This window comes from Ceratotherium simum, chromosome 36 (genome assembly GCF_057802395.1).
Source record: "Ceratotherium simum simum isolate JZ-2026a chromosome 36, ASM5780239v1, whole genome shotgun sequence".
Classification (NCBI taxonomy): Eukaryota; Metazoa; Chordata; class Mammalia; order Perissodactyla; family Rhinocerotidae; genus Ceratotherium; species Ceratotherium simum.
The window spans coordinates 4512255-4537233 of record NC_141935.1 but is presented as its reverse complement, the minus strand read 5'-3'; the positions used below and the strand labels follow the sequence as shown (position 1 = coordinate 4537233).

The 24979-nt window shown below is 37.8% G+C and overlaps 1 protein-coding gene across 2 annotated transcripts in view; it reads left to right on the top strand.

Annotated features, from left to right (window-relative positions):
* Nucleotides 1-22573, top strand: part of NEK7 (NIMA related kinase 7) — a 147756-nt gene extending 125183 nt beyond the window's left edge. For both annotated transcript variants that reach the window (XM_087424342.1, XM_087424341.1), the window contains 2 exons: nt 2806-2919; nt 19768-22573. In XM_087424342.1, coding sequence (XP_087280468.1) covers nt 2806-2919; nt 19768-19878 — 225 coding nt within the window. In that variant the 3' untranslated portion in view covers nt 19879-22573. The remainder of the gene's footprint in view (nt 1-2805; nt 2920-19767) is intronic.
* The last annotated feature ends 2406 nt before the right edge of the window (nt 22574-24979 follow it).

Sequence of the window (24979 nt, the reverse complement as noted above, 5' to 3'; positions counted from 1 at the left end):
TTGATTATATTAAGTTACTGTAATGTTTAAAAGTCACTTTATACATTTTAAAATATTTTATACCTGTTTAGGTAACTTTAGATTTCTTCAGGCTACAGTTTATATTATCAAAGCAGCATTTTCCCTTTCACCTAAAAGTAAACAGCCAATTGGTTTCTACTGATGAGATTAAATTTAGCAATGAAAAGAAAAAGTTAAGATGAGGTATTAAGTGTTTTTTTGGGAAGTTTGCATAATTCTTTTAGGACCAGCAGACTCTCATGTCAAAACTGAAATAATTCCTCACATTCTGAATTTGCCTTTGAGAAGCAGTATCCCATTTTTGTGTATACTTAAAGTGACCACCAAAATAAAAATTATTGCTTTGGACATTCCTATATCCATGAGTTTTATGTGTTGTGTGGATGGTTGAATTAAAGTATTTATTATGTTAACATTAGTTTTCATCTCAATGCATTTTCTCAATTCCTCCATGCAAGTCATTTGGAAAATCTAGAATTGTTCTAAAAATTTAATTTACCTTTATGTTATATCTCCTTCCAGTTATACTTTAATATAATGTTACTAGAAATACCCAGTAATTTAGCTTTAAAAAATTGGCCGTAACATCACATAGATACTTTATATTATATCCCACTAAGAATTTACTGTTAACAATGAAGGAATAGGAAGCCTTTTTTGAAAATGTATTTTAAACTCAAAAAATTAGACTTTCAAATATTCCTGAAACCTCAAAAAAAAAAAAAAAACTAGCAGTACAGTTTTAATTGATATGCAACAAAGTGGACTTTACTAATTAAAATCAAGATGCTGTGCTTTGCTACATGGACCTTTACACGGAAAAGTAGGTTTTACACATTTCCTTTATTGTTCAGCGCTGCAATCGCATCCTTACAGGGTTGTAGGTTGGTGGCTTACAGTTCAAAAAAAAAGAGAGCTGCCACCAGCCCCGCAGACAGACAGTGGGCTTTCGTCCCTCCGACACCCCCAGAATACTAATCAGGGAAGTCAGACCCTGGAGGTCAGGGAGCAAGTCAATCATCCTGGCGATCGTCTCAGTGTGGAGGATCAAATTAGCCTGAAAAATTCAGCTGCTGAGAGGAGAGGGCGAGCAGCTGTCAGGGGCAGCATCGAGATGCACTAATGAACCAGATGAATAGTGCAAAAGCTTGAAAATAAAAACAGGACAGTTGACATTTTTCATCTGTCAAAGCAGGAGATGCATGAAAATATACTATTCCTGTTTAACTCCTTAGGGGACATTCAGATTTTTTTTTTTTTTTAACACTCTGCAGTATTGAGACAAAGTCCTGTAATGAACTCCTAGCATATGATAATGAATATATGTACATTAACTTAGAGTTTTTGCAAATAGAGAGAGAGTATAGTTTACATTTACAGAATATTTTTTAAGGTGGCATTTTTAATATTCTATTTTATCATAAAGTGTCCTTGCATTTTAAACAAGAAATGAGATTATTATTGTAGCTCCTCTTGTAGATATTTCCTCTCAGATGGAGGGTTTTATGTGTTTAGGGACATTCAAGTTGTTTTTTACTTTTTTCTCATCATGTGGGAGAACTATTCCTGAGGTGGTTTTATACCGGTTTATGTAGGTTTTATGTGAAATGTGGGCCGGGTGGAGATCTGCCGGGCTGCCTGGCAGCTTGGGTTCCCAGGGCCGCACCCTCCCTGCGCGGGCTCTGAAGGAGTTAACGCCCGGTCTGCAGCACCAAAGACAGATGAGAGCCATTTTCAGCCTGTCCTGTCCCCACTGACGCTCGCTGAGTAGCTCAGCGTGGACGAGCGTGTTTCACACACACTCTGCCTGTCTGGGGAGTGTACACATTGTCCTTCCAGAATCAAACTTATTAGCACATGTGGAGAAGGGTGACTGACTGCGGGGCAGCCTCGCACCGCGTGCTGCGTTCTCGCCGCCGCGGTTCAAGGATTTAGAAGGTTCTGAACAGGATGCGAACATTCTAAATTGAATTTTTAGTTTGTAACCCTGCTTACCACAGTGCTTGCTTGCACTTTAAATGTCAAGTTAGAACCTTGTCTTAAAATAAATTTAAATTCCGTAATGTCTTTTTTAAAGTTGTTCGTTCTTCGAGTCATTTTTTCTTGCATAAAAATCTCTTTTGGATGCCTTAAGGTAGCAGCTCTGACTCGTAGAGCTTTTGAACATATTTAGTGTTTCTGAGACATTATCAAAAGAAAAGAAGTTCTAATTCATTGTAAACTACTTGAGATCAGTTACAACGTTCAGATTGAGAAGACGTTATTTTTTCTCTCAAAATAACCTTTCCCTACAGAAGCGGTTGTGCAAGGTGAAATACTATGTGTTCTGTTCCCTAAACCATTGCTAGATTATAATTCAGTTTTAACTTCAGTTTTATTTTTGTTATATTTTGAACATTACATGGTTGATATATATCATTGATGTCCGTTTAGTCGTGAGATATACTAGTTGTTTTTATGGCATCGTATTCACAAAGAGTTGCTGTATGTTCTTTTTCTTAATATGGTTTTATGTTGCATATGTATATAAATAAATAATTATATGCTAACACTTTCTCCCTTTCAGGGAATTTTAAATGTTGAAAAAATAACCAAAAACTGAAGTAAGATTTTTTAGAACTTAACTAAATAATTCTCAGAGGGGATATTCGCAAAAATCAAAATACCCAGATAATTTTATTTAAAGTATTTGTAATTATTTTCTACCCCAGTGTAAAATACTAGATGAAATCCCCTGTCAAGTTGCCCTGTAACTATATCAGTTTCATTGGGAGCATTTTACAGATGGCTGCGTTACAGAGTCCTTTCTACGGTGACAAAATGAATTTATACTCGCTGTGTAAGAAGATAGAGCAGTGTGACTACCCACCTCTCCCTTCAGATCACTATTCAGAGGAAGTAAGTCATTTTTCAGTCCGTGTGTTCGTCTGTTGTTCATTTTGCTAACGTTTGCATTTTGTTAAGAAGTTTTCCTTTATCCAGAAATACAAATGACGAGTATAGGTGGCAGAAATAGCACTTTTCATTCTGTTTTCGTTCTCTTGGAGACTTGCTGTTTAAAGGGTTGACTCTGCAGTTCGTAACGTGTAGCGGAACACAGCACAGCATGTGGTGTAAAATCGGCCGCTCCCTGGGTGTGAGAATAGTAGCAGACTTCACAGTACACTGAACACGCAAAGGGCAGAATTAGTGCTCAGACCCCGGGTCCAGTTAATCAGCATGTCCGCTGGCCCCTCCGAATAGGGCAGCTCCTCATGCTCACGTTCTCAGACCAACAAACAATTAGAACTTTCTTTTTTGGCAGAACTTCCCTCCTGTTTATGTTTTCCAAAAGCTGAAACATACATCTCTTAGCCACATTCTCTCAGCCTTATTCTTTCAGCTTTACCCTCCCTCCCTTGACAATACCTGTCCTGTCACCCCCTCACTGCTGAAATCAAATTCCTATGGGGAAATGTTTTGAGGTTATAATTGTAGACATGTTAAAAAGTATATAGGATGGGATTGAAAATTTTACAAGACTTTACCTTATTAAGATCTGAGTCTGAATCCCTTCTTGCTTTGGTAACCCACTGAGATGAATTGTTTTGGCTCTACCCAACATCCAGTTTTTCATTGAACAAAACGTCTTCCATTTTAACCTAACATGTCTTGATTTTACCAGTATCTAAGAGGAGACTCATGCAGAAGAGCAGTGTCTCAGGTTGACTGTGTTCACGTCACTCTTTGGAGAGCTCACTGAGGGTCTACCCAGAGAAACGCCGTCTGGAGTTGGACATCTTACCCTCCCATGAGCAACAGGGGCTTTTGCTCAAGGAACATGAAAAGGAGCAAAGGAAAAATATAAAACACTTATAATATTCACTTCTTAGGTAGTCTTGTCACTCTTTCTATTTTGAAATGAATAACAGTTGGTTTTAGTTTTATATAAGGAAAATTGAGTCAGTGTAACTTGAATAATAAATATCTCTAAAGAATTTTTACCATATGTAAAGTATTTGTGGCCCTAGAATATCATAAGTACCCTTTTTTCTAGTAGTTTTGATATTGATAATCAATGATGCCTGGTTTTTTGTTTCATAGCATTTGTATTCAGGTAATTAGAATAAACTCTTACAAGGCAGTGATGATAATTTAGAAGTATTATTTTTATTTGATGTTAATGCTATTATGTTAGTCATTTTTAATTACTATTTTGGGTATAGAATATAAATACGGCATTTCACAAAACCAACTTCAGAACCATAGGCCTGGAAATACAGTAGGGTGTGAACAATAATGCAAAATGATAGCAAGAATGTCAGGGGCCGTTCTTTGTTGTGTCATTCATGCTGTCTTCTTTTTTCCATGAAGCGCATGAATATTTCACATATCTGCATCCTCATCCCCTATTCTTCTTGACTAATTTTCAGACTGTCTGAATTTGCATTTCACATGGTAGCTGATTAGGAGATGCCGGGTGCAGCAGTGAAGCCTCAGCAGGCGGTTACCATGGTGACCTTCAGCAGGATTTTAATGATGATACCACTAGTGGTTGTTGAAGTCGGCCTGCCTGCAGGGCTACTTCACTGCAGCTACGTGTGAAGCTGGAGATGCAGATTCTCAGCCAAGGGGCAGATATCAAAGTCTGGCCCAGATAGAAGGTCTTGGAGTTGGGAAAGGAAAACAGATTCCACTTTTTACTTTGCTCTATACAGTTACCAGTTTCGAAAACAGATGTAAGCAAAACACATTTGTGGTGCACTTTCCAAAAACGACAGTACGCTTCCTTATATTGGGAAAATCTGTTATGCTGAGGCAAAATAGAAAGCTGTAATATCTAGGTAAACACGGAAACTAATTCTTGCTAAAGGAATGAGATATACAAAATACAGACTAATAATGTTACTGTAATCTGTTCAGTTATGTAGAAAAGTTCTCAGAACCAGAGCTTTAAAATGCAGATGTGCTAATCAATATTTCTCTCCTTAAGTAGGGACTCAGTGTTTGTAAAATGATTATGCAGAATTTATGGTAGCAGAAAACTCAAACAGATTTGATGCTGCCATACTTTAATGGTACCTTAAATATTTCTTTATATAGTAGGCTTTTTAGGTCTTTTAAAAGTCCAAATTGCCATTTGATTTTTTAGCATGGCAAAATATAGGAAACAATGAAAAGTGAAATATTAAGTTTTTAAACAGGGAACTTTTAATTAAAAGACCCATTCAATAAGAGTCAATTTTATAGCTGAAACCATAACAGACTTGGTAAATGTTTGAAAAATAAAAATTTTAAGCAAATTAATTTCCTACCAAATGTCTATTTGAAAGCATGTCAGGTTGGTTTAGCTACTGCTGAATTTTTAAGGGTACTGCCCAAAGAGGATTTGAAGGAACATTTCATGAGAATAGTAGCTATGCTTGCACACCAGCCTTGACTGATAGGAATCCTAAGGAACTGTATAATATTTATTTCTAGATATAGTCATTCCATTTAGAAGAACTCAGAGTTTAAAAGTTTGGGTTTTTTCTTATTTCTTATATTCTAAAATATAGATACACTTAAGCATTAAAAACCAAAAATGACTAGTATCCTTTGGAAAAACAAACCTGTATGCCAAATCTTTCCTTTTGAATTATGCTGTTATTATTATGTACAAATGATTAGGATTCTAGATTGAAATATCTCAGCCACACGTGAATGCTGTTAGGAAATCTATATTGTGTAGCTTACTAAAATACTTTTGTTTATAACAGTTTTTTCTGGGGTTCGGTAGTCGTTCTTTTTCCAGTAATGATCTCATCCCTGGATCAGTAGGGAATTACTGTACTTCACAATAAAAATCTTGGGTTGAAAAGATAGTTTCCCTTAAAAATCTCCCAGTTTTAATTAAACTTGGTCTTGTTGGTGATTATGAAATTAACATCAGTGAAGCACACATTCATTGAACATTTACGAGGTACAGGGAATTATGATTCCAAAGGCCCCTCACAGTCTGATCTGGGCTTATTGATCACGAGGGACTCTGTTCTTTCCCTGACTCTACCAATGTAGATTCTACTAGAAGTTCCATGAATTTCCATGTTTTTATGGATGTCATTTCCTGTTTCTGAAATACCCCGTCCCCTGTTCTTTACTAGGTGAACTCATTCTCTTCAAAACAAAGCACAGACATCATCTCCTGCCTAAGTGACCGTTCTCCCCTCTCTCCCCTCCCATACCCCGCTCCCTTGGCATCACACTGTAGTTGTTTCTTTGCACGTGTGGCTCCCCTCCAGACTGTCTAGCTCCTGCTCCTGAGGAGTAGTAACTGCTTTGTATCTGTGTCTCTGTGGAGCCTGGCACATTAAAAAGGTTCAGTGGTTGATTGATTGAGGGAGTGAGGGAGTGAAAGAGGGAGATTAAAGGAATAAATGAGAAAAAGAATGAATGAATCAGTGCATGACAGTTGAATGAGTGAGAGAAACTTCTCAAAGAGCTCTCTATCTGGTAAGGAAGAAAATTACTCAAAAGACAGGCCAGAAGCTATGATAGTTTTCTTTTATGGATATTACCTGCTATATGATTTTTTTCATTCTTATAAGCAAGCAGCATTATTTCTGGAATGTCCAGTGTCCATTTACTGGGAAATAAGACAAATGGATTTTTTCCCTCAGTCTCAGTATTTCTTTGAGAGACACTGGAGTGGTCATCAAAATTACGTGTTTTCACTATTGTTCACTAAATTATGTCATGAGACTCTAAGTTAAAAAAATAGTTAATAGTTACAGTGATAATTATTTAGAAAGTATTAAAGTGTGACTCTATACTGTTAGCTCTTTTTAACCAACATATTTTATGGAAAATATGAGCATTAACATGATGCAGAATATAGATTTTGTCTCTTATTATTAAAAATTACGGGTTTAAATAGAGCAGACACAAGAAAGGTTGAATAGAACTGTGCCTCAGTGGTTGCTTTTGACAGATTTCATTGTAGGTTTGAGCAGATAGGTTTGGAAGGAAGTTGTGAAGTTGAGTAAAGAGTTTGCAGATGAAAGTGAAAGGTGCAATGAGTAGGGGGCGCAAGGGTGATCTTAGTTTGAGGAAATAGAGGAGGGAGAAATTAAATGGAGCTTTGAGTGAAAGCACCTCGTATCTGATTACCGTTTATATCGGATCACCCTCCTACCTGACCACCATCATGTCTGGCCAACCTAACATCTGGCCACCCTCTGTCTGATCACGCTTTGAGTGAAAAAGAAATTTAAGCACCAATCAAACATCGGTGAAATGGTTAAACCTTTTAACAAAGTGGTTATTCTATTATTACAGCGGAGCTTGTTGATCCGATGAATTGCTGTGGCAGATGTTTATCTGGTAGTAATTTTAAATTTATTATAAATAAGAAAGACTTTTTAGGACACAATATTTGTGGTTATCTTAAATTATATGTTTGAAAACTTGTTAATTTAGTAGGTCTTATTCTTTTTATAGGTGAAGAAACCAAGATATAACTTTGGAGTTAAAATTATTAAACCACTAATCAATTTTCACATTATTTAATGCCTCTCTGTTACACATTAAATTTGTTTGTTTTGTGGCTTTATGCTCCAGCCCACAGATAGAAAAGTACCTGTTTTTATTAAAAATTCATTAATGGGACTATTTCTCAAGTATACAATTATCCTTTAAAGTATCAACCTAAAAGGTCACACCAATCAAAGAACTTATGGAAGATGAATGAAATATCATAAACTTTCACTTCATAAATGGTAATAAACGTTTTTTACTTTAACCTCCCTTTTGTTATTTTTCCTCCTTTCTTAGTTAGACAATGCCCCAATGCCCCCTCCTTTATTTTTTATTTTATTTTTTTTAAGTTAGAAAACTGGAAGGCAAGAAGGGGGGGGTTTTTCCTTCTTTCAACCCTCCCAGGAGTAGTTTAGTGGTGCAGCCTGATGGTATGTTTCCTGTTGCTTCAGTCACATGCATAACAATTTCCAGCAGCATTTTCTTTATTCTTGAGACAAGAAAAGTATTGATTTTTCCAGAGTATTTAAAATATAAGGATTAAAAAGCACTGTGCTTTTTCTATGCTTGATTATATATAAATAACAAAATAATAAACTTTTAGTTGGACTAAACTGATTTTATATATTTGTAGGTTATTGTAGAGTATAAATATATTTACATGGCTTTAAATAAAATTGGAGTAATGAATTTTTTCAACTTTAGAAATCCGCATTTTCTTTAATTCATGTAACAACTTTCTTGTTAAAGAAATAAAGGTGATGACATTATTGCCGTTTTGCATATGAGCAAACAGAGACCCAGATGGTGTCAAGGCAAACACTAGACTCCAGGGTGCCCTCCCTCGAGCATCCCACCGCTGGTGCTGCAAGACCACACAGCCCGAAGAAGACACTCAGGGGTTGTGTGAGTGAGCGCTTCATGGTTTCTACTCTCAGACCTACCAGTTCTTCCTTGTCTCTCTTCTTACCCTCTCACTCACTGTGTTTATCTGGAATCTCCTGACCTAGCGGGTTGCCATGTTCAAGGGCAGAGAGACCATCAGGCATTTGCTCAGAGCGCTTCTGCCCTGTGATAACTCAGGGGCCAGGCAATGTTGAAAGGGAAGAATGAGGACACTGTTGACAGAAGGAAGGGTAGGAGTTATTTTTACATATTGGAGTATGTAAAAACTACTACCTGCACTTCAAGTAAGGTATCAGATATGCTGATCTGTAATATGCTAAACAAAAAACGTTACAGTTTGTCATAATTTCACTAATACTTTATTTTCCAAATGGTAACCCTGTTTTCCAAATGGTAACCCTTAAGGAAAGAAAAATACTAAATGAAATCTTTAAAAACTGTAACTGATTTTTATACCTAACGTTTATAAATAACTTATGTTCATATTTAAATTCAGAATCTGCTTAAAGAAGCTTTTTAAGAAAGTTGAGTCAGGAACAAAAAACATGACCTTTGTTTTGGCTCATAAAAGAGCTACTCTATGTAAATAAGAAAAAAAACAAGATGAAAGTGTCAGGTACAGATTATTTTTGCATTTTTTGAAGTTACACTAAGTTTATAAAACTTTTTTATTCGTTTGGGCAGTCTAAATAGTTGTATTTTATAGTTGCTAGATTCACAAATTTTAACAGAACTGTATAAATTCCCTGAAGTTGTTAGTGGAAATTAACCAATGTTATTTAAATTGGTGCTATAAGATTCTTCCTAATACACTGTCCCAAGCATATTTAAATGTGGGACATTATATTATAAGACACAAATAATCTTTGGAGGTAAATCTATTTTCACAAATTTTTCTGTAGTCCCTATAATTATATAATCCAATGCTAAGTGAGATGAGAATGTTTTACTTTAAAATGTAATGTAAACCCAGTGGCGCAGCAGTTAAGTTTCTGAATTCTGCTTCTGCTGGCCCAGGGTTCACCAGTTCGGATCCTGGGCAGGGACCTACTCACCGCTCATCAAGCCATGCTGAGGCAGCGTCCCACATAGAAGAACTAGAAGGACCTACAACTAGGATGTACAACTGTGTACTGGGGCTTTGGGGAGAAAAAAGAAAAACAGGAAGATTGGCAACAGATATTAACTTAGGGCCAGTCTTCCTAAAAAAAAAAAAAACAACAGTTACCCTGCTTAAGATCTCTTTAAAAAAAATAAAATTAAAATTAAAAATAATAAAATGTAGAAAGAAATATATAATATTAAATATAATTTATAACTGTGCAATTATTTATTAAAATAAACTTAACATTGAATGTTACCTCAAACATTGTTAATAACATTTGATTTTCTTTCCAAAAAATGGTTTTAGGAAGATAATCTCATCGTTTATAATATCGCTTGACCACCTTACTTAAAGTTGCCTATATATGTACGATTAGATCTTTAAGCTTTGCATGTTCCATTTTTATTTAAAAAATATATTTAAGCAGGCCTTCTGTTCACTTATACTTCTGAAGTGACACTGGGGACTTGCTCCTTGAAGACGTGAATCCAAAACGGTGCCCTATATTCCACACATCCTGTGGGATCCTATAAAACCATGTAACTTTCTGTAAGACTTTCACAGTTTTCAAAAGACGCCGAGTGATCTTCAGTTGTGGAATATAGACATTACATTACCTTCTCTCTGTGTAAGACGGCTTTCTTTTCCCTCTCTCCCCTACCCTCAAGCCAGTCACTAGTGACGCCTGGGTGTACAAGTGGGAGATGCCCAGTCATTTTGTATAAATATCTAAAGCTCCGAAATGGAACATGCTTTAATGCATTAGACCCACTTTGGGGTGCTAAAATGTGTCCTTGGGTAGATGGAAATTAGGTCTATCTGGGAGGCTGATCTAACGTAATTGGTCTCAGAGGGATTAAGATGGGGGTGTAAAAGAAACAGTACCACGGCACAAGTCTTTATTATTCTGTTGAGAGTTGTGTTGGTGACCTAAAGCTATAACTCGCAAAGAGCCCTATTGTTATTACCTGGACGTGACTGCGCTTGATATGTAATTGGGTTATCGCCCTGACAACAATGACTGTTAACACTCTCCTTTGTAGTATTTCTGGTTCCAACCTATATGCTTTGATGGTTCTTTAGAAATAGATAAATCAAAATATATTAGTATTTTCTCTACTTTATTGAAAACAAGTATTCCTTAATTCATATAATTTATGATTTCATAATCCTTTATAAGTGTTAGAATCCATTTTATTTTTACTTATATACTTTTTCTCATTTAAATGTTTCTGTGTTGCTTTTTAAATTCCCCTTAAACATCTGAATTAACGAGTTTTTTCTTCTCTGATATTGTAAAGGCTTTTGCACGTTCAGACCTCTATTTTTGCCTTATGTTTAACTTAATGTATAAAACAATTTGGGAAAAAAAACAAAGTACATGTTTTTACAAACATGTAGTTTGTAATGCAAACTAAACAAATTTTTTGAGATAACTTAAACCATGAAATGTTTCTTTACTTACTCCTGTTCATTTTTTTTTTTTTTTTTGAGGAAGATCAGCCCTGAGCTAACATCCGTGCTAATCCTCCTCTTTTTGCTGAGGAAGACTGGCTCTGAGCTAACATCTATTGCCAATCCTCCTCCTTTTTTTCCCCCAAAGCCCCAGTAGATAATTGTATGTCATAGTTGCACATCCTTCTAGTTGCTGTATGTGGGACGCGGCCTCAGCGTGGCCAGAGAAGCAGTGCGTCGGGTCACGCCCGGGATCCAAACCCGGGCCACCAGCAGCAGAGTGCACCACTTAACCACTAAGCCACGGGGCCAGCCCCACTCCTATTCATTTTTATTAAGGTTGTAATATCTACTAACTTGGGAATTATTTCTGTAATTTCAAATAATAAATGGCAAGCTAATTCCCTCAATTCTAACGCACACAAAAATTATTTTTAGCAAGTGATAGCCTAATAATATTATTAGACATTGAAGCCTGACATATATGTATATGTATAAAATCCTTAAACTTATTATATGAACATATGTTTTCCTTGAACATGGTTAATAATGTAGTACTTAGAATCATCTCAAAGTATTGGATAAATGTTAAGGATTTTTAGTGTAACTTCCTTTCTTCCAGAGGTTTATAGGAACTTCTTTAAAATTACAAGATTAACTTTGAGAGAGATCTCTAAGATAATTATTTCATTTTGATTATTTAATTTCTGAGTTTCTGGTAGAAAACTTAGAGACATTCAAGTACATTTTATTTGTTTTGAGGGAGTTACTGTCACTTTAATGAATGAGTCAGATTAGAAATAACATTAAAATTGTCAATCTCGTCATAATACTAATCTGAACACTTTTGTGTCATCATTTAAGTATATCTCTCATGGATAAAGTAGACCTATATCTCGTTATGAGTTTTGCAGAGCCCTGGAGAAAATTCTTTGAGAAAATTTTTGATCAGAGTTGGCCTGTGAAATATGAGGGCAGATCTGTTAATTTTAGAAACCAGATGCGCCAGTGTTAGCACTAAAACATTTTTTGAGAATCAAATAGCCTAACAACTATCTTTGCCTCTCTGGAAGGTCACCCCACCTTTGTGCCCAGGTGGCCGTGAGGGAACCTACAGACCAAGTTAGGGTTTTCCTCAGGCGCTGTTAACACAGTGACTTTAGCAAAGCTTGGGCTCTGAAGCTGGACTGCTTCCCTTCAGATCCAGGCTGCCCCCCTTCCTGCCTTTGTGACCTTTGGAGTGTGACTCCTCTGTAAAGTGTGTCATAGTAGTGCCCACCCCACAGAGTGGTCATGAAGATTAAGTTAAATCATGTAAAAATGTGTCGAATAGTGCCTGATTCAGGGTGAGAACTCCATACATATCAGATTTCAGGAAACGGTTTTCTCTCTGCTCTGGTACTGGAAATAGGATTTAGTTGAAGCCCCAGAGTTACTTCATAGAGCATAAAGAGATGTCTTTGGATCTGAGAATGTTCAGGGGATTGTATTCCAGTTACCCACTGCACACTTACAAAAACTAACCACTAGTTCCGTGGAGCATCTAAATCTAAGTAACGTGGCCTCCAGGTGACGTATCCACCAGCTGCAGAAAGTGCACCCCAAGTAACCAATGAATCTACCTGTTCTGTGTAGTTCTTTACAACTTAAAATTTAGAGACTATATGGCAAAGGTAAGAGTTTTTCTCTTCCTCTAATTAATGCCTTTAAACCCTTTCTACTGTCTCTTAAAGTTTATTCCTAATTTCTCATATGTAGGTAACTGTTTAATCCTCCTGTTCATTATGGCAGGGGCACAAATACCTCTGCTATCTAAAAGTGAGGCCATACTTTCTTTTTACATTAAAAGAAGGAAGGATGAGATGTGACCATATTTATGTAACTCAAATTGTTATCTGGTTGACAAGAGACTATTCATGGATCCACACATATTTGCATTTTTAACCAAATTATTAAAGTTAAAGGCATAAAACTTAGTCCATGGCGATTTGTAACATAAAAGTAAGTGATTTGTTGTGATTGTTTTTCCCTTACTTTGCCAAAAGACTGTTGTAGCTGATTCCCACCACCCTCCGCCCGCAACCCACCCACCCACCCAGCCACCCACTAGGTTAACAGTCTATTTAAATGTATCTTTAGAACAGCTAATAGTTATCTCATATATATCAAAGAAAATTAACTACATCAAATTAAGAATTCGGGCCTGTGTAAATCTCCCATTTTGTAGTTACAATCCACCTTTTTTCTAAAAGGATTTGAGATAACTTATGACAAAAGACATGACTCACAGGTTATTAAGATAGAAATTGAAGTACCTGTTCAGAACGGAGGACGGGAGGGAGTGTAACTGTACCCATCCTAATGGCCAGCAGAGTTGCGTGGTTGACTTACTCATTTGGTTATAGCTTCCTGTCTGTTGTGGCTCAGAGGGAAACAGTAAGCCCGTTTTTCTAAGGAGGAAATATTCCAGTTCCTCAGAGAAGACAAAGTTTTCTCCTACTAAATTATGATAGAAATATCTTCTATAAGGATCCCTGAATAATATGCCAGGCAGTGTCTTCAAGAGCAGTTATGCAGCAAATACCTAAGTGATGTTTGATGAAATCCAAAAGCAAGAATTAAACATGGGTTTGGAAAGGTGATTTGGCAGCAGGATAAACTAATGTGCTCCCAGGATGAGGCCTTCTGGTGACCTAATTTGGCTAAATTATCCAAAGTTGTGCAGATGAATTTTATGCCTTACAGGGTCTTCTCTAAATTTTAATTCTCTTAGCAAGAGTTTGATGGGAGCTCTGTAGCACACCTTTCAATACTCTTTGAATATTCAAATCTTTGAACATTCAGTACACTGTTATATACTCTTTGACAAGGACCAGGAGTGTTGGATTCTATTCTGCTGATTTGCTTAAGGGAAAACAAACAGTAAGTCAGGTTGACATCTTTGATCAGAGAGGAGGCATCTCACCACTGTGTTCACTGAGCGGAAGTCAGACCAGCCCCTGCGTAGCTGAATAGAGTCCCTGGGATGTTACTTTCTCCTCTCTGTGATGACCACTTTAGAACTGGTATTTCCTGGTTAAATCTAGTAACTCATCTCTCTTGGTTAGAACTCATTGATAATACCTTAAACCAAGTGACATCCCTTTATAGTGGTAATGATTTGAAGTTCAACCAGTTAGTACCTGTTACTGAATAATCACCACGCGTGCAGAGCTGAGGTAGGATCATGAGGAATTCAAACCAGAAGGCCCAGTAGGTAAAAGTAAGCAGCTTTCAATAGTAGGGAGTGGAAAAGGGCTAATTAAAGATTCACTGACTTAGCTTCCAATTCAGGCTCCGCCATCGATTTTTTAATTGGTTCTTAGTGTCCTTATTTGTAAAATGAGATAGTGGTAGAGGGTTAAAATGCTTTAAAAATAAGTGCTAAAAGGATATGGGAGATTTGTAAAATACTAAATTCTGTATAATTATGGGATATTTTTATAATCCAAAATGAGAGCTGCCCTTAAGACTAAATGAAGATGTGCATATTTAAGAGAACCGTACAACTCAAAACTATGTTCAGCATAGGTTGACAAGTTTTCACTTGAACTATCTTCTTTATCTTCGTAATCTAGATATGGGTAGAGTCACAAAAATTGTTTAAAACACACAACTCAGTTATCTAGGGATAGATACAGAATTAAACCTAACATTCAGGAATTCATAGTTCCACCCAAATCTCAGTATGTCAGTATCTCAAATGTGACATCTTCAAAATTCAATGTCCCTCATGCCCCCTCCTCCTTCCTACTTCTGTTAACGGCAACACTCTCCTTTCACATAACCTGGTGAAAGCTTCTGATGAACAATACATTTTGCCTGAAATCTTAGAGGAACTTAATTGAACGTTCCACTGGCATTGCTTTCTTTTTGCTCTGACTATTCCAAGAAAATATGTAGTGAAGAACAGCTCTAATGATCTCTCCCTTGGAGGTGAAGGCCGAGTTCCTGTTGCTTGTGTGAATAGATGTAAATAGTTGAGTCTTTATTTGGCCTCAGTCTGTCGTTTCATCCTGTCGCTCCCCAGTCATCCAGAAGTCCTTGCCATTGCTTTCACAGGCCTCACGCTCTTTTTGGCTCAGCTCTATTGTTCATCCTGTTACCTCTGCTTGGAATCCTCTCCACCCCTTTTATATATTAGAACCATGTTCATGCTTCATTCCTCAGTTCAGATGCCATGACCACAGAACCTTCCTTTTCTCCCTCATCCAGAAGTTACCCATTCATTCTGGCATTCATTCAACATGGCAGTGAGCATTTACTGTTTGTCCATCCTCCAGATCTTTTAATTTAAGAGAAGACAGACATTGAAGGAAGTACAAGAAAGTGTCATAAGGGCTTTGATAAAAGCATGTGAAGGATACGATGGAGGCCAAGTAGAAAATCCTAAGTTGTACATGGCAGTAGGGTGGTTAGGAAAGACTAGATAGAGATGGGCATTGAAATGAATAGGTGACAGTCAGACAAGAGAGTAGGGGGTTTTGAGAGAGGCGTTATAATGAGAGGAGCAGCATAAACAAAGATGTGGGGACCTGAAACAGTTTTGTGAGCACAGAACTGTGAGTGCTTTATTCTGGTTAGAGTGTAGGGTGGGGCTGGAGGGAGGAGGGGTTTGGGCCAAATATGAGGCCGGAAAGGTAAGCAGCAGCCAGATTTTAGAAGCCCGTGATATACCATGCTGAAGGTGTTAGACTTTCTAGAGGGCAGTGGGGAACCATTGAAATGCTTGATGTTGAAGTATAGTTAGCTTGATGTTTAGGCAGTGCTGGGAGATGGGAAGAAAACTGGTGCAAAGCTGTCAGCTGGAAGACTATTCCAGAGAGCAGCAGTGGAGACCATGCAGCAAGAAGAAATGCAGCTTGTTAGCAGTCAGGAAACAGTAGGACCTGGCTGATGGTTGTTGGGCAGGTGAGGAGGAAATGTAATGAGGTGTCCTGTATGAGTTTCAGATTTTTCTGGCTTGAGATACTGGAGGCGCTGTCCAAGATAGGAAAAACTGGTTTGGGGGGACAAATAATAAGACTATAGTTCTGAAAATGTTTAATATGAGTATTTGAGGGCAGTTGGAGATATGTGAATGGAGCCCACGGAAGGTCCGGGCTGAAGATCCATGTCTGTGTGCCTCAGTAGTGAAGGAATGGAAGTAAACGAAGCTGTTGAGGATAAGAAGGTAGAGTGGAAACGGAAGAGATAAGGAAAGGAAAGAACTCTGGGACACACCAACATTACAGGGATTGTCCAAGGAAGGTAATCCTACAAAGGAAACCAGGAGAGAACAGTCAGAGAAGCTGGAGGAGACCAGGGTGGTGGCGTGGAGCCTGAGGACGAGAGCCTCCTGACACGGTGCCATCAGCAGCGCCAACCGTGCAGAAAGGTTGCGTGAGAGGTGGGCAGAACAGCGTTCATGAGATTAGCAACTGGATCACTGCTCGTCTTTGCTGGAACAGCTTCAGTGAAGTACTGTCAGGGGTGGAGGGGTGGAAAAGTGATGGCAGTGAGCTTGCAGTTTCTTTTTTTCACCCTCAAGGAGCTTGGCTCTAGAGCAAATAAGTAAAGTGTGGCAGTAGGTATGAGGGGTTCCATGCATTTTTTTTAATCTGGGGCAGACTTAACTGTACTTACCTGGACTATGATGAAGGAATCAGCAAAGGAGGAGAGATTGAAAGTAGAGAAAAGGAATAACTGATCATCATTCACCCCTTAAATATTCATTCAGAGCTGACTGTGTTCTAGTTACTGGTGGATGAAGGTTCAGATTCTGGAAGAAAAGGCGGTGATAGAATTGAGAGTAGGAGAAAAAAGCATTCTTCTGAGGCTAGGAGAGCAGAGACGAGATGGTTCAGATAGGGATATGTTTGAAAGTGTTGAGGCAAGACACTGAGGAAGCTTAGGTCTGTTAGTCTTGATTTTCTCTGCGAGGTAGGAGGGCAGGCGGTGGGTGAGAAGGAATTGAGCCCACAGGTTAGTGAGGGTTGAGACTAGCAATTGTGGGCAGTGGACCTCATCAGGTGTAACAGTTGGGTTGCAGAACAGCTTTTGAGGTCCAGCTGCAGTTGGAAACCATGAATCTGGTGACTCCAGACTACATGTTTTCTGGAATTTTCTCCAGCAGTCCTTAACATCCTGGTGTAGAAGCAAAGAAAAATTTTTCAGGATAGACATCATGAAAAGACAAAGGATTGATTATTAATGGTGCTGCCAAGTGACCGGCTAAAGGATTGTGCTATGAGGTCTAGACTGGAAACGAATGACGTAAACCCCAAGGGGGAGGATCCACTGGAGGAAGGAATTGGAAGTGGTCTCAATCAAATCAGAGCCCAGCCGTACGGGGGGACGTGAGAGACCGCGAAAGACATAAGCTCGTGCTTATGTTTCTCGTGTGACACACGGCTTTTTAAGCAATAAGCGTCCCCTGGGGAGGCAGGGACTAAAATGGAACGGAAGTGAAGGTTAAGGCCAGGTAATCAAGAAGCTTTGTGTTGGAGAGACGATCCAGACGGATGTCACAGTGAACCAGGATGATGGTGCAGTGGGTGGAGTGGAGAAGAGTGCTGTCAGCTGGCTGTGTTCAGTGACCGAGATGGGACAAGTCAGAGGTAAACAGATTGTAGGGAAAAGGGGAAAGCAGTGATGGCCTCCTCTGGGCAGCTGCTGTTTCCCACCTCTGTCTCCCAAGTATGTCTGGGGTACCTGTGACTTTGTACTTCACAATGGAATTACTTATATCATTTCCTCGGTCCCACATTTATTTCTTTGTTAATCTTCCCTCACTAGACTGTGAGCTGTATAAGGGCAGGCACCAAGTATGTTTCATTTGTTACTTTATCCGTTACTCCTAATAAAGTGTCTGGTACAGAATAAATACTCAATAAGATTTTATTCACTGGCTGACTGAGTGAGTGAATGAATGACCAGAGAGGAAGAGTCAGGACCTCAGAAAGGAAGGTGAGTCCCGTTCTCTTTCCCCATCCGGGACAGTCAGCCTTCCCTTGTGAGTAGGTTCCGTGTCCGAGTTTTCCTCAGTGTCCTCAGTTGCGAGCACAGTGTCTATTGCAGAGGGGACCCTCTAGAAATACTGGTGTAGCAAATGAGTGAGAATCGCTGCTGAAGCATATTTTAATTTTATAGAGTTTTATTTTCATATTTTATTAATTTGTTTATTATATAACAAAAAATTTAGGAAAAAATTATCAACAGATTATTTGGTTCATAAATATAGTGAGGTATGCATGTTTTATATCTCATATCTGATTTTATACTGTGATACTTGTTAATACTTCCTCTGGAAAATGCCTTGTGTATTGCTGTCCCCATAGCAATTTTTAATGCTATTCCCTGCTCCATTGCAAAGAGTATAAATTGAGGTCCTCAGAGCCTCTCAGTGGGTGTAACATTACCGTCGACATTGTTGACCTTCCAGATGTAAAGCTGAATCGTGAAACCTCGTTCTGGTAGAATCATGTAATCTTAGGGATTAGAGCCAGAAGAACCCTTGTAGGGCGTCTGCTCCACCCTCCTTGTTGTGTAGACGAAAAAGTAAACCTCAGAGACAGTGACTTACCTGAGGGCACGGGGCTACAAGAGCCTTCCGCATGCCTGGTTTCCACCTCCCTGGACCTCCCGTTTCCTCCCCTCATCTCGTGTCATCTGGCGAGCTCCTCACACACGTCTTTGTGTAAGAAGGACATTTCTCCATTGCACTGCTAACAGATTCAGCCCACAAATTTTGTCACCACTTCTGTTTCCTCTAGATGAAAAATTTTTTATGGTAGAAGTTAACGACTATGAAGAAATTATAGTAATTTGATAATTTACCTAAGTGCTAATATACTAGCCACAAAAAATTAATGCATGTTTTCAAAATATGTAGATTATTCCTAAAGACATACTTATAAAGCAAAAGAATCTGGTTCCCTCTTGATTTGGCTTACCGTCTATAAAAGACCATGTCCAGTGTTATGAAGACGCATAGATTCATGGCAATTAGAATTGAGACGGAAGTCCCATGTTCTTCCACTCACTGGCTCGAGGACCAGGTGGGAGGGTATTTTCTTAATTTATTGAGATGTGCTTTTTTTCTGTGATGTAAGTAAACCTCAGCCCTCTCATCTGTAAAGTGAGGACATTAATACTACTTCACACAGACGAGGATTAGAATACAATAGTATTCTAATGTATTATTCTTAGTTTAGAGGGGTGCTTTTCCTTCAACATAAAACTAATAAAAAATTTATGTATATAAATATACTGTAATAATATATATAGGTTCAGGATAAATGCATCTGATAGACAGCTACACTAATTGCCTTATATAAATTTAGCTATATAGTAAACTAATTATGAAAATTTAAACTTACCATCAAGACTAATATAGTCAATTCTAGATCAAATAAATGTGTATATAGCTACAGTTAATTCGGAGCCTTACAGTTAAAAACATATTGTCTTTAGTGACTGCTGTCTTCTGATCAAACTTCTCTGAAGAATCATAAGGTCACTTTAAAGCGTCTGATTGTGGAAAGTACTTCTTGCTCGACACATCACTACTCACCAGTGAATGTGCTTCTTAGAACATTCAACTAATTGTAAAAGCATTGACAGCAGTCGCATGTATTTCTAGTCACATGAATGTTTAGTCACAAAAGGTACTTTCCCTGTAAATCTATGGCTACTCAAAGTTTGTTCATTTTTAATAACTAACTGGAATGGTTCTCCTAAGCACGTCGTGTTCTCTTCCTCCGTAGCTACGACAGTTAGTGAACATGTGCATCAATCCCGACCCGGAGAAACGACCGGACATCGCCTACGTTTATGACGTGGCCAAGAGGATGCACGCGTGCACCGCCAGCAGCTAGGCACGCGGAAGGTCACGATGAGCATAACCAGGATAAGGTGTTTCTCTGCAAACCATACCTCCCATTCTGTCTGGGTGTTAAGATGATTATTTCAGAGCTCGTGTGCTTTGAATCCTTAACCAGTTTTCTTAGAAGCTTCATTTTGTACCAATTTCAGTCACCTGCCTGCAAACCCCAAATGACTTTGGAATGATCAAATTGCATGTTAGGAGAGTAAATGAAACATGGTGGTTTTTAATGGCTAAAGATTTTTTAGAGTTATTTAGAGTTGTCTGCTGATAAATTGTGTTCAGATAGACTCTCAGTGCCAATATTGAAGGTGCAGCCTGGCACTCATCTAGCTTGACTCCCGACCTGGGGAAGAGGAGCTGACCACGGCACGCGTGCGCTTTCCAGTCGTTTATGGACGTTTGAGAGGAACACAATTGTGTACGCTTGTGATTATTTTATTTTTAAAAGTTTGAAGTATGTGTTTTGGTTCTTAGCTTTGTAGCTTTCAAATATAATTCTTAAAAGATAAATGTAGACAAACTGAGAAGCATTTAAAATTCTTAGCTTATACAGTCAAAATGCAACTATTAAATGTGAAAAAATTTGGGGACAAAATGTGAGTCAGACACTGAAGAGTTTTTTGCTTTATTTTGTTTTGTTTTGATATCTTTGATCTTCTCTTTGCATTAAAATGGTATAAATGAACCCATTTAAAAAGTGGTTAAGGATTTGTTTGGCTGGTGTGATAGTAATTTTGAAAGTTGCACATTGCCCGAGGCTTTAATTGTGTTTTTATTATTGTTTGTACATTTGAAAAATAGTCTTTGAATAGCCTTGCAGTACTATATTTCAATTTCTTTATAAATTTAATTGCTCTACTCATAATTGTACACTATAGTGTCAGCATATGTTTTGATTCATAGATTTTATTGAAGTTCTGATTGGTCCCCTTCAGAAATTTTTTTGTATTCTTCAAGTTAGCTCTTATTTATATTGTATGTGCATATGTGCATTTTATCCATTAATGTTTCAGATTTTCTGAGAACATAATACCCTTTAAAAAATATTTGTATTTGAAACTTTTCCTGGATTTAAAACCTTTTTTTTAATTTTTAGAAATTTGGGCCACCCCCTGTATGCGTGCGTTTTGTCTTGTTACAGAGGAAGAAAGGATGTGTCTTGTACCGTACCTGTGAATGTTGATGCAGTTTCAACTCATTTGACAAGATTGTAATTTTAGAATATGTTTAAAGAAATGAAAACCTGCTATTACCACAGTCAGAATTTTTATGAGATTAACATTTCTGTTGAGAAGCTTTCAAACAAAGTACTGTATTCACGCATGAAGATGACAGAGATGGTAATGCTTCGTTTATTTCAAGGAGATGGGCAGAGTTTGGTAAATGCTGTTGTGGAAATGTGTTTTCCCTGAATGCCTTCATGTCAGTAGTGACCAGTTCCTCACAGAATTGTGAAGCCAAAAGGCCGAGTGGCAGTCCCCCTTACAGGACGCTGTGCCACCATGTAACCTTAGGATCGATAATCCTGCCAACGTGAAACCTCGTGTTCAGAAAACGCCTACCTTTAGCTGATATAACTGCTGGTTTTGTTTTTTCATATAGGTCTTTTTCTTACAATCATTTTAATACTTTCAAGTCATTTGTAATCTTTAAAACTGTATAAAGGGCAAAAGTATAAATTCTTCTTTTTTTCAAAATTTAATCAATTATGATATCGTCATTAGTTATGGTATCTGAAGAGTCGTCTTATCTCGCAATAGACAAAAGAAACCTGGTTGGTCCTTTATATGAGGGCCGGATGCTTTGTTTTTCCAAGATTCTAGTGACTTACAACCTTTACACTGAGCATCCATAGATTTGTCCCCAGAAATATAAGTAGAATTGTTTTTGTTGACCATTAGTGTCATGCTCATTTTAGTGTAATATAATTGATTGAGGTGAAATGTTCTCTAGTTGGAACGGATACTCTCCTTTTTCTTGCAGTCTTTAAAAATACATGAATCTAAAATTCATTAGCTTAACCCCTCACAGTGACTTGTAAGCAAAGATTTCTTTACAGTGAATCTATCTGCTAGACAGAAATAGCTGGGGAAAATGTAATGATCAGGGAAATCCATTATGATTTTTTACATGTGGAAACTTTTTGGATATTGTATCTTTTTTTATCTAAGTGTTCATATTTTTCTTGAGGAAACCACTGCATAAAAAACATTTTAATTTTGAATGGGATCATTTTAAAAAATTATGAGGGTGATTAGGAGTTTTCGTTTTTATAATCACCTATAAAATGTTCTCTTTGTATTTCTAAGTAAATTTTGTGTTAAGTAAAACATTTGAATTGATTTGACAAAGAGTAAAATGAAAAGTACATCTGATTCTAAACCTTATTTTAGACTTTGGTACCAGTTCCCCAGGGGAAAATGTGGGCGGACTTTGTTTTGTAAGCTGAAGTTTAGGGACAGTGGATGAAGGGAATCCCTGTATAAATAAAGTGCTCAACAATGTGCAATGATTGTGAATGTAGTCAGATATTACAGCCATTTCATGAATGCTTTACCATTCTACATAGTATCTATTACAAAACACCTTTCTTGTATCAATATACTTCAGGTGTTGCTGTTAACATTTACATGATATTTATTTTAACCAAAATTTTATTCATATTAAATGTTTTTTCTTTAAAATGAATGTATTGTGTTTATAACCCACAAATGCGTAATTATCCTATGCCTCATATTTCAATAGTACTGTAATATGGACTTCTTTTGTGAAATACTTTTATTTTGTTATGCTTCAAATACACATACTAGAAAGATTCTGTTGTTAGCTTTGAAAATTGTATAATATCCTAATATAAATATATAAAATTAAAAAATGAGTACAATAAAATTTTTATGTATCTGTGATTTTTTTTCCCCTAAAGTCTCCCATTGTTTATTTCACTTAACACTTAACCTACAGAAACAGTTCTTATTCGTTTCTGTAACTTTACCATCTCAGAGAAGCCCAAGAATTGAAACCGTCAAGGGTGATATGGAGCTCTGACAGACCCTAAGGAGGAGTTTTTTAAATATGCATTAAACTCAGGCACATCTTCGCATGTTCCTGTTCTTCAGTACATCGTTTTCTGTCTTTGAATAAGAAAAATTTTCTAAAGTTGTAAAAAAGGGTCTAAAATTTGGGCAACAGATTCCATTCCTGTCACCGTAATGTGCTGCTAACAGGATAACAGAGCTGGAATGTTCTTTCCATGTGATAAGTGAAGATTGCTTCTATGCCAGGAACGTTGAGGCTCAGAGATCTTAATGGGGTGGAATCTGTCAGGCTGGTGGTAGTGATGCGGACACCTTCACATCAGGATCACATCTCAATAGACTGTGGTGAGGAATAGCTAACTTGATAACCGATGTCTTAAAGAGCCTTCAGTCAGATTGTGTGTGTGCGTGATTGTAGGGTAGTAGTAAATTTTAGGCACAAGATAGTGTTGGACTAGTTATAAATTTTATTCCAAAAGTCTTTTTGTTAATTAGAAAAATCAGTAGCAGGCATATATGTTTAAACGTAGTATCAATTGGTGCAGCTATAGTTAACACCAAATTGATGCAATAACTTTTTAAAATCAAAATGATGATGATATTGACAGACAATTGAATGAAACCCTTATCAGAAAACTTTGATGGAATCGTTACATTATCTCTTTTTAATTACGTGTGAATTCCTAGCACAATTAATGATGAATTAAAAGAGACTCATCACGTGATTTTTCAGCGAAAGATGTGCAAGTTTGTAAAGTGTATTTTATTTTTAATTGAGAGGATTATCCGAGGGAGTTTCTTTCTGGTCTTCTTACACGCCCATTTCACTGTTCACTTGGGTCTCTAGATCTAATGTTAATCCTTCAGAGATAAAAGTAAAGTAAAAGGGAACGTTCAAGTTAGGATTTGTAACCAGGAGTTTTTAAGTCAATTATTTTCATTATCAGTGTTACAATGCATAGAAAATCATTTTTCACTCTTTTCTAGAAGCATGATCCTGTGGATAAATTATTTAATGTCTCTGATCCTTACTTTCTCCAGTGTAAAGGAGGGATATAAATTCCTAACTCTACAGGAGAATTAAATTACAATATATTGTATAAAGGACCAAGTGCAGTGCCTGGAACCAAGTGAGTGCTGGCTGAAGGTAAGTGTGGGAAGGCGTCCGTGCACGTCTTCTCCAGCGACAGCTCCACCAGCTTTTGCCTTGTTCTCTCCATCCTGGTCCCGCTGGACTGATTTTTCGAAAGCCCTAAGCTCTGTCTCACCTTAGGGCCAGTACCACTTAAAGAACCCTTCCCTTTTGGCTGGAAAACATCCTGCTCGTCTTCCGCGGCTGACAGTAAATGCACTTGTTCAGGAGCCGCCCGGACTGCAGCCTACAGTGCTCCTCCTGGTGCTCACCCCAGCTGTAGCCAAGGGAGTACTGTGTGGTTCCTTGTTTACTATCAGTCTCCCTGCTAGATCCTAAACTTGCAGGACAGGTACTTCCTGTGTGTTCACTGGGGTGGTCAACACAACACATGCCCTATTCGTGGCAGTGAGTTTATTTCTGTTGAATTAGTAAGTGAACGCTGTAGCGCTGTCAGTGGAGCCGAGCGCTCTGGGGTCTCGTGCATAGATGCGAAAACAGCAGAAATCAGTAAAGGTGAAGACGGGTAGGGAGGGGAGAGGATCAAAAACGGAAATAAGCTAAAACAGAAGAAAAATTTGAAGTCATTAGCTGCCATAAATTAGAAAGAAATTGAAGGTCAGGCTTGAGATTAGTCCCCTGCACTACCGAGGAAGTCATGCTAACATTTGTGCGACCATTTCAGGAGACGAGTGGAAAACAAATTGGGCTAAAAATAGGAATTGTTGCATATCAAGAAAAATTAGGTTGTAACCAGAAGGAGTAGTAGCTCAATTTTTAAAGATAGAGTGAGCTTAAGAGGAGTAACAAGTGGACAAGAAATGGAAGATATTGGAGGGGGAGTGCAGAAGGTGGTGAGAGAGAGAGTCCTCTGAAAGCATCTGTCCACCAGCTCCACAGGTGTTAGTGTCACCATATGCTAG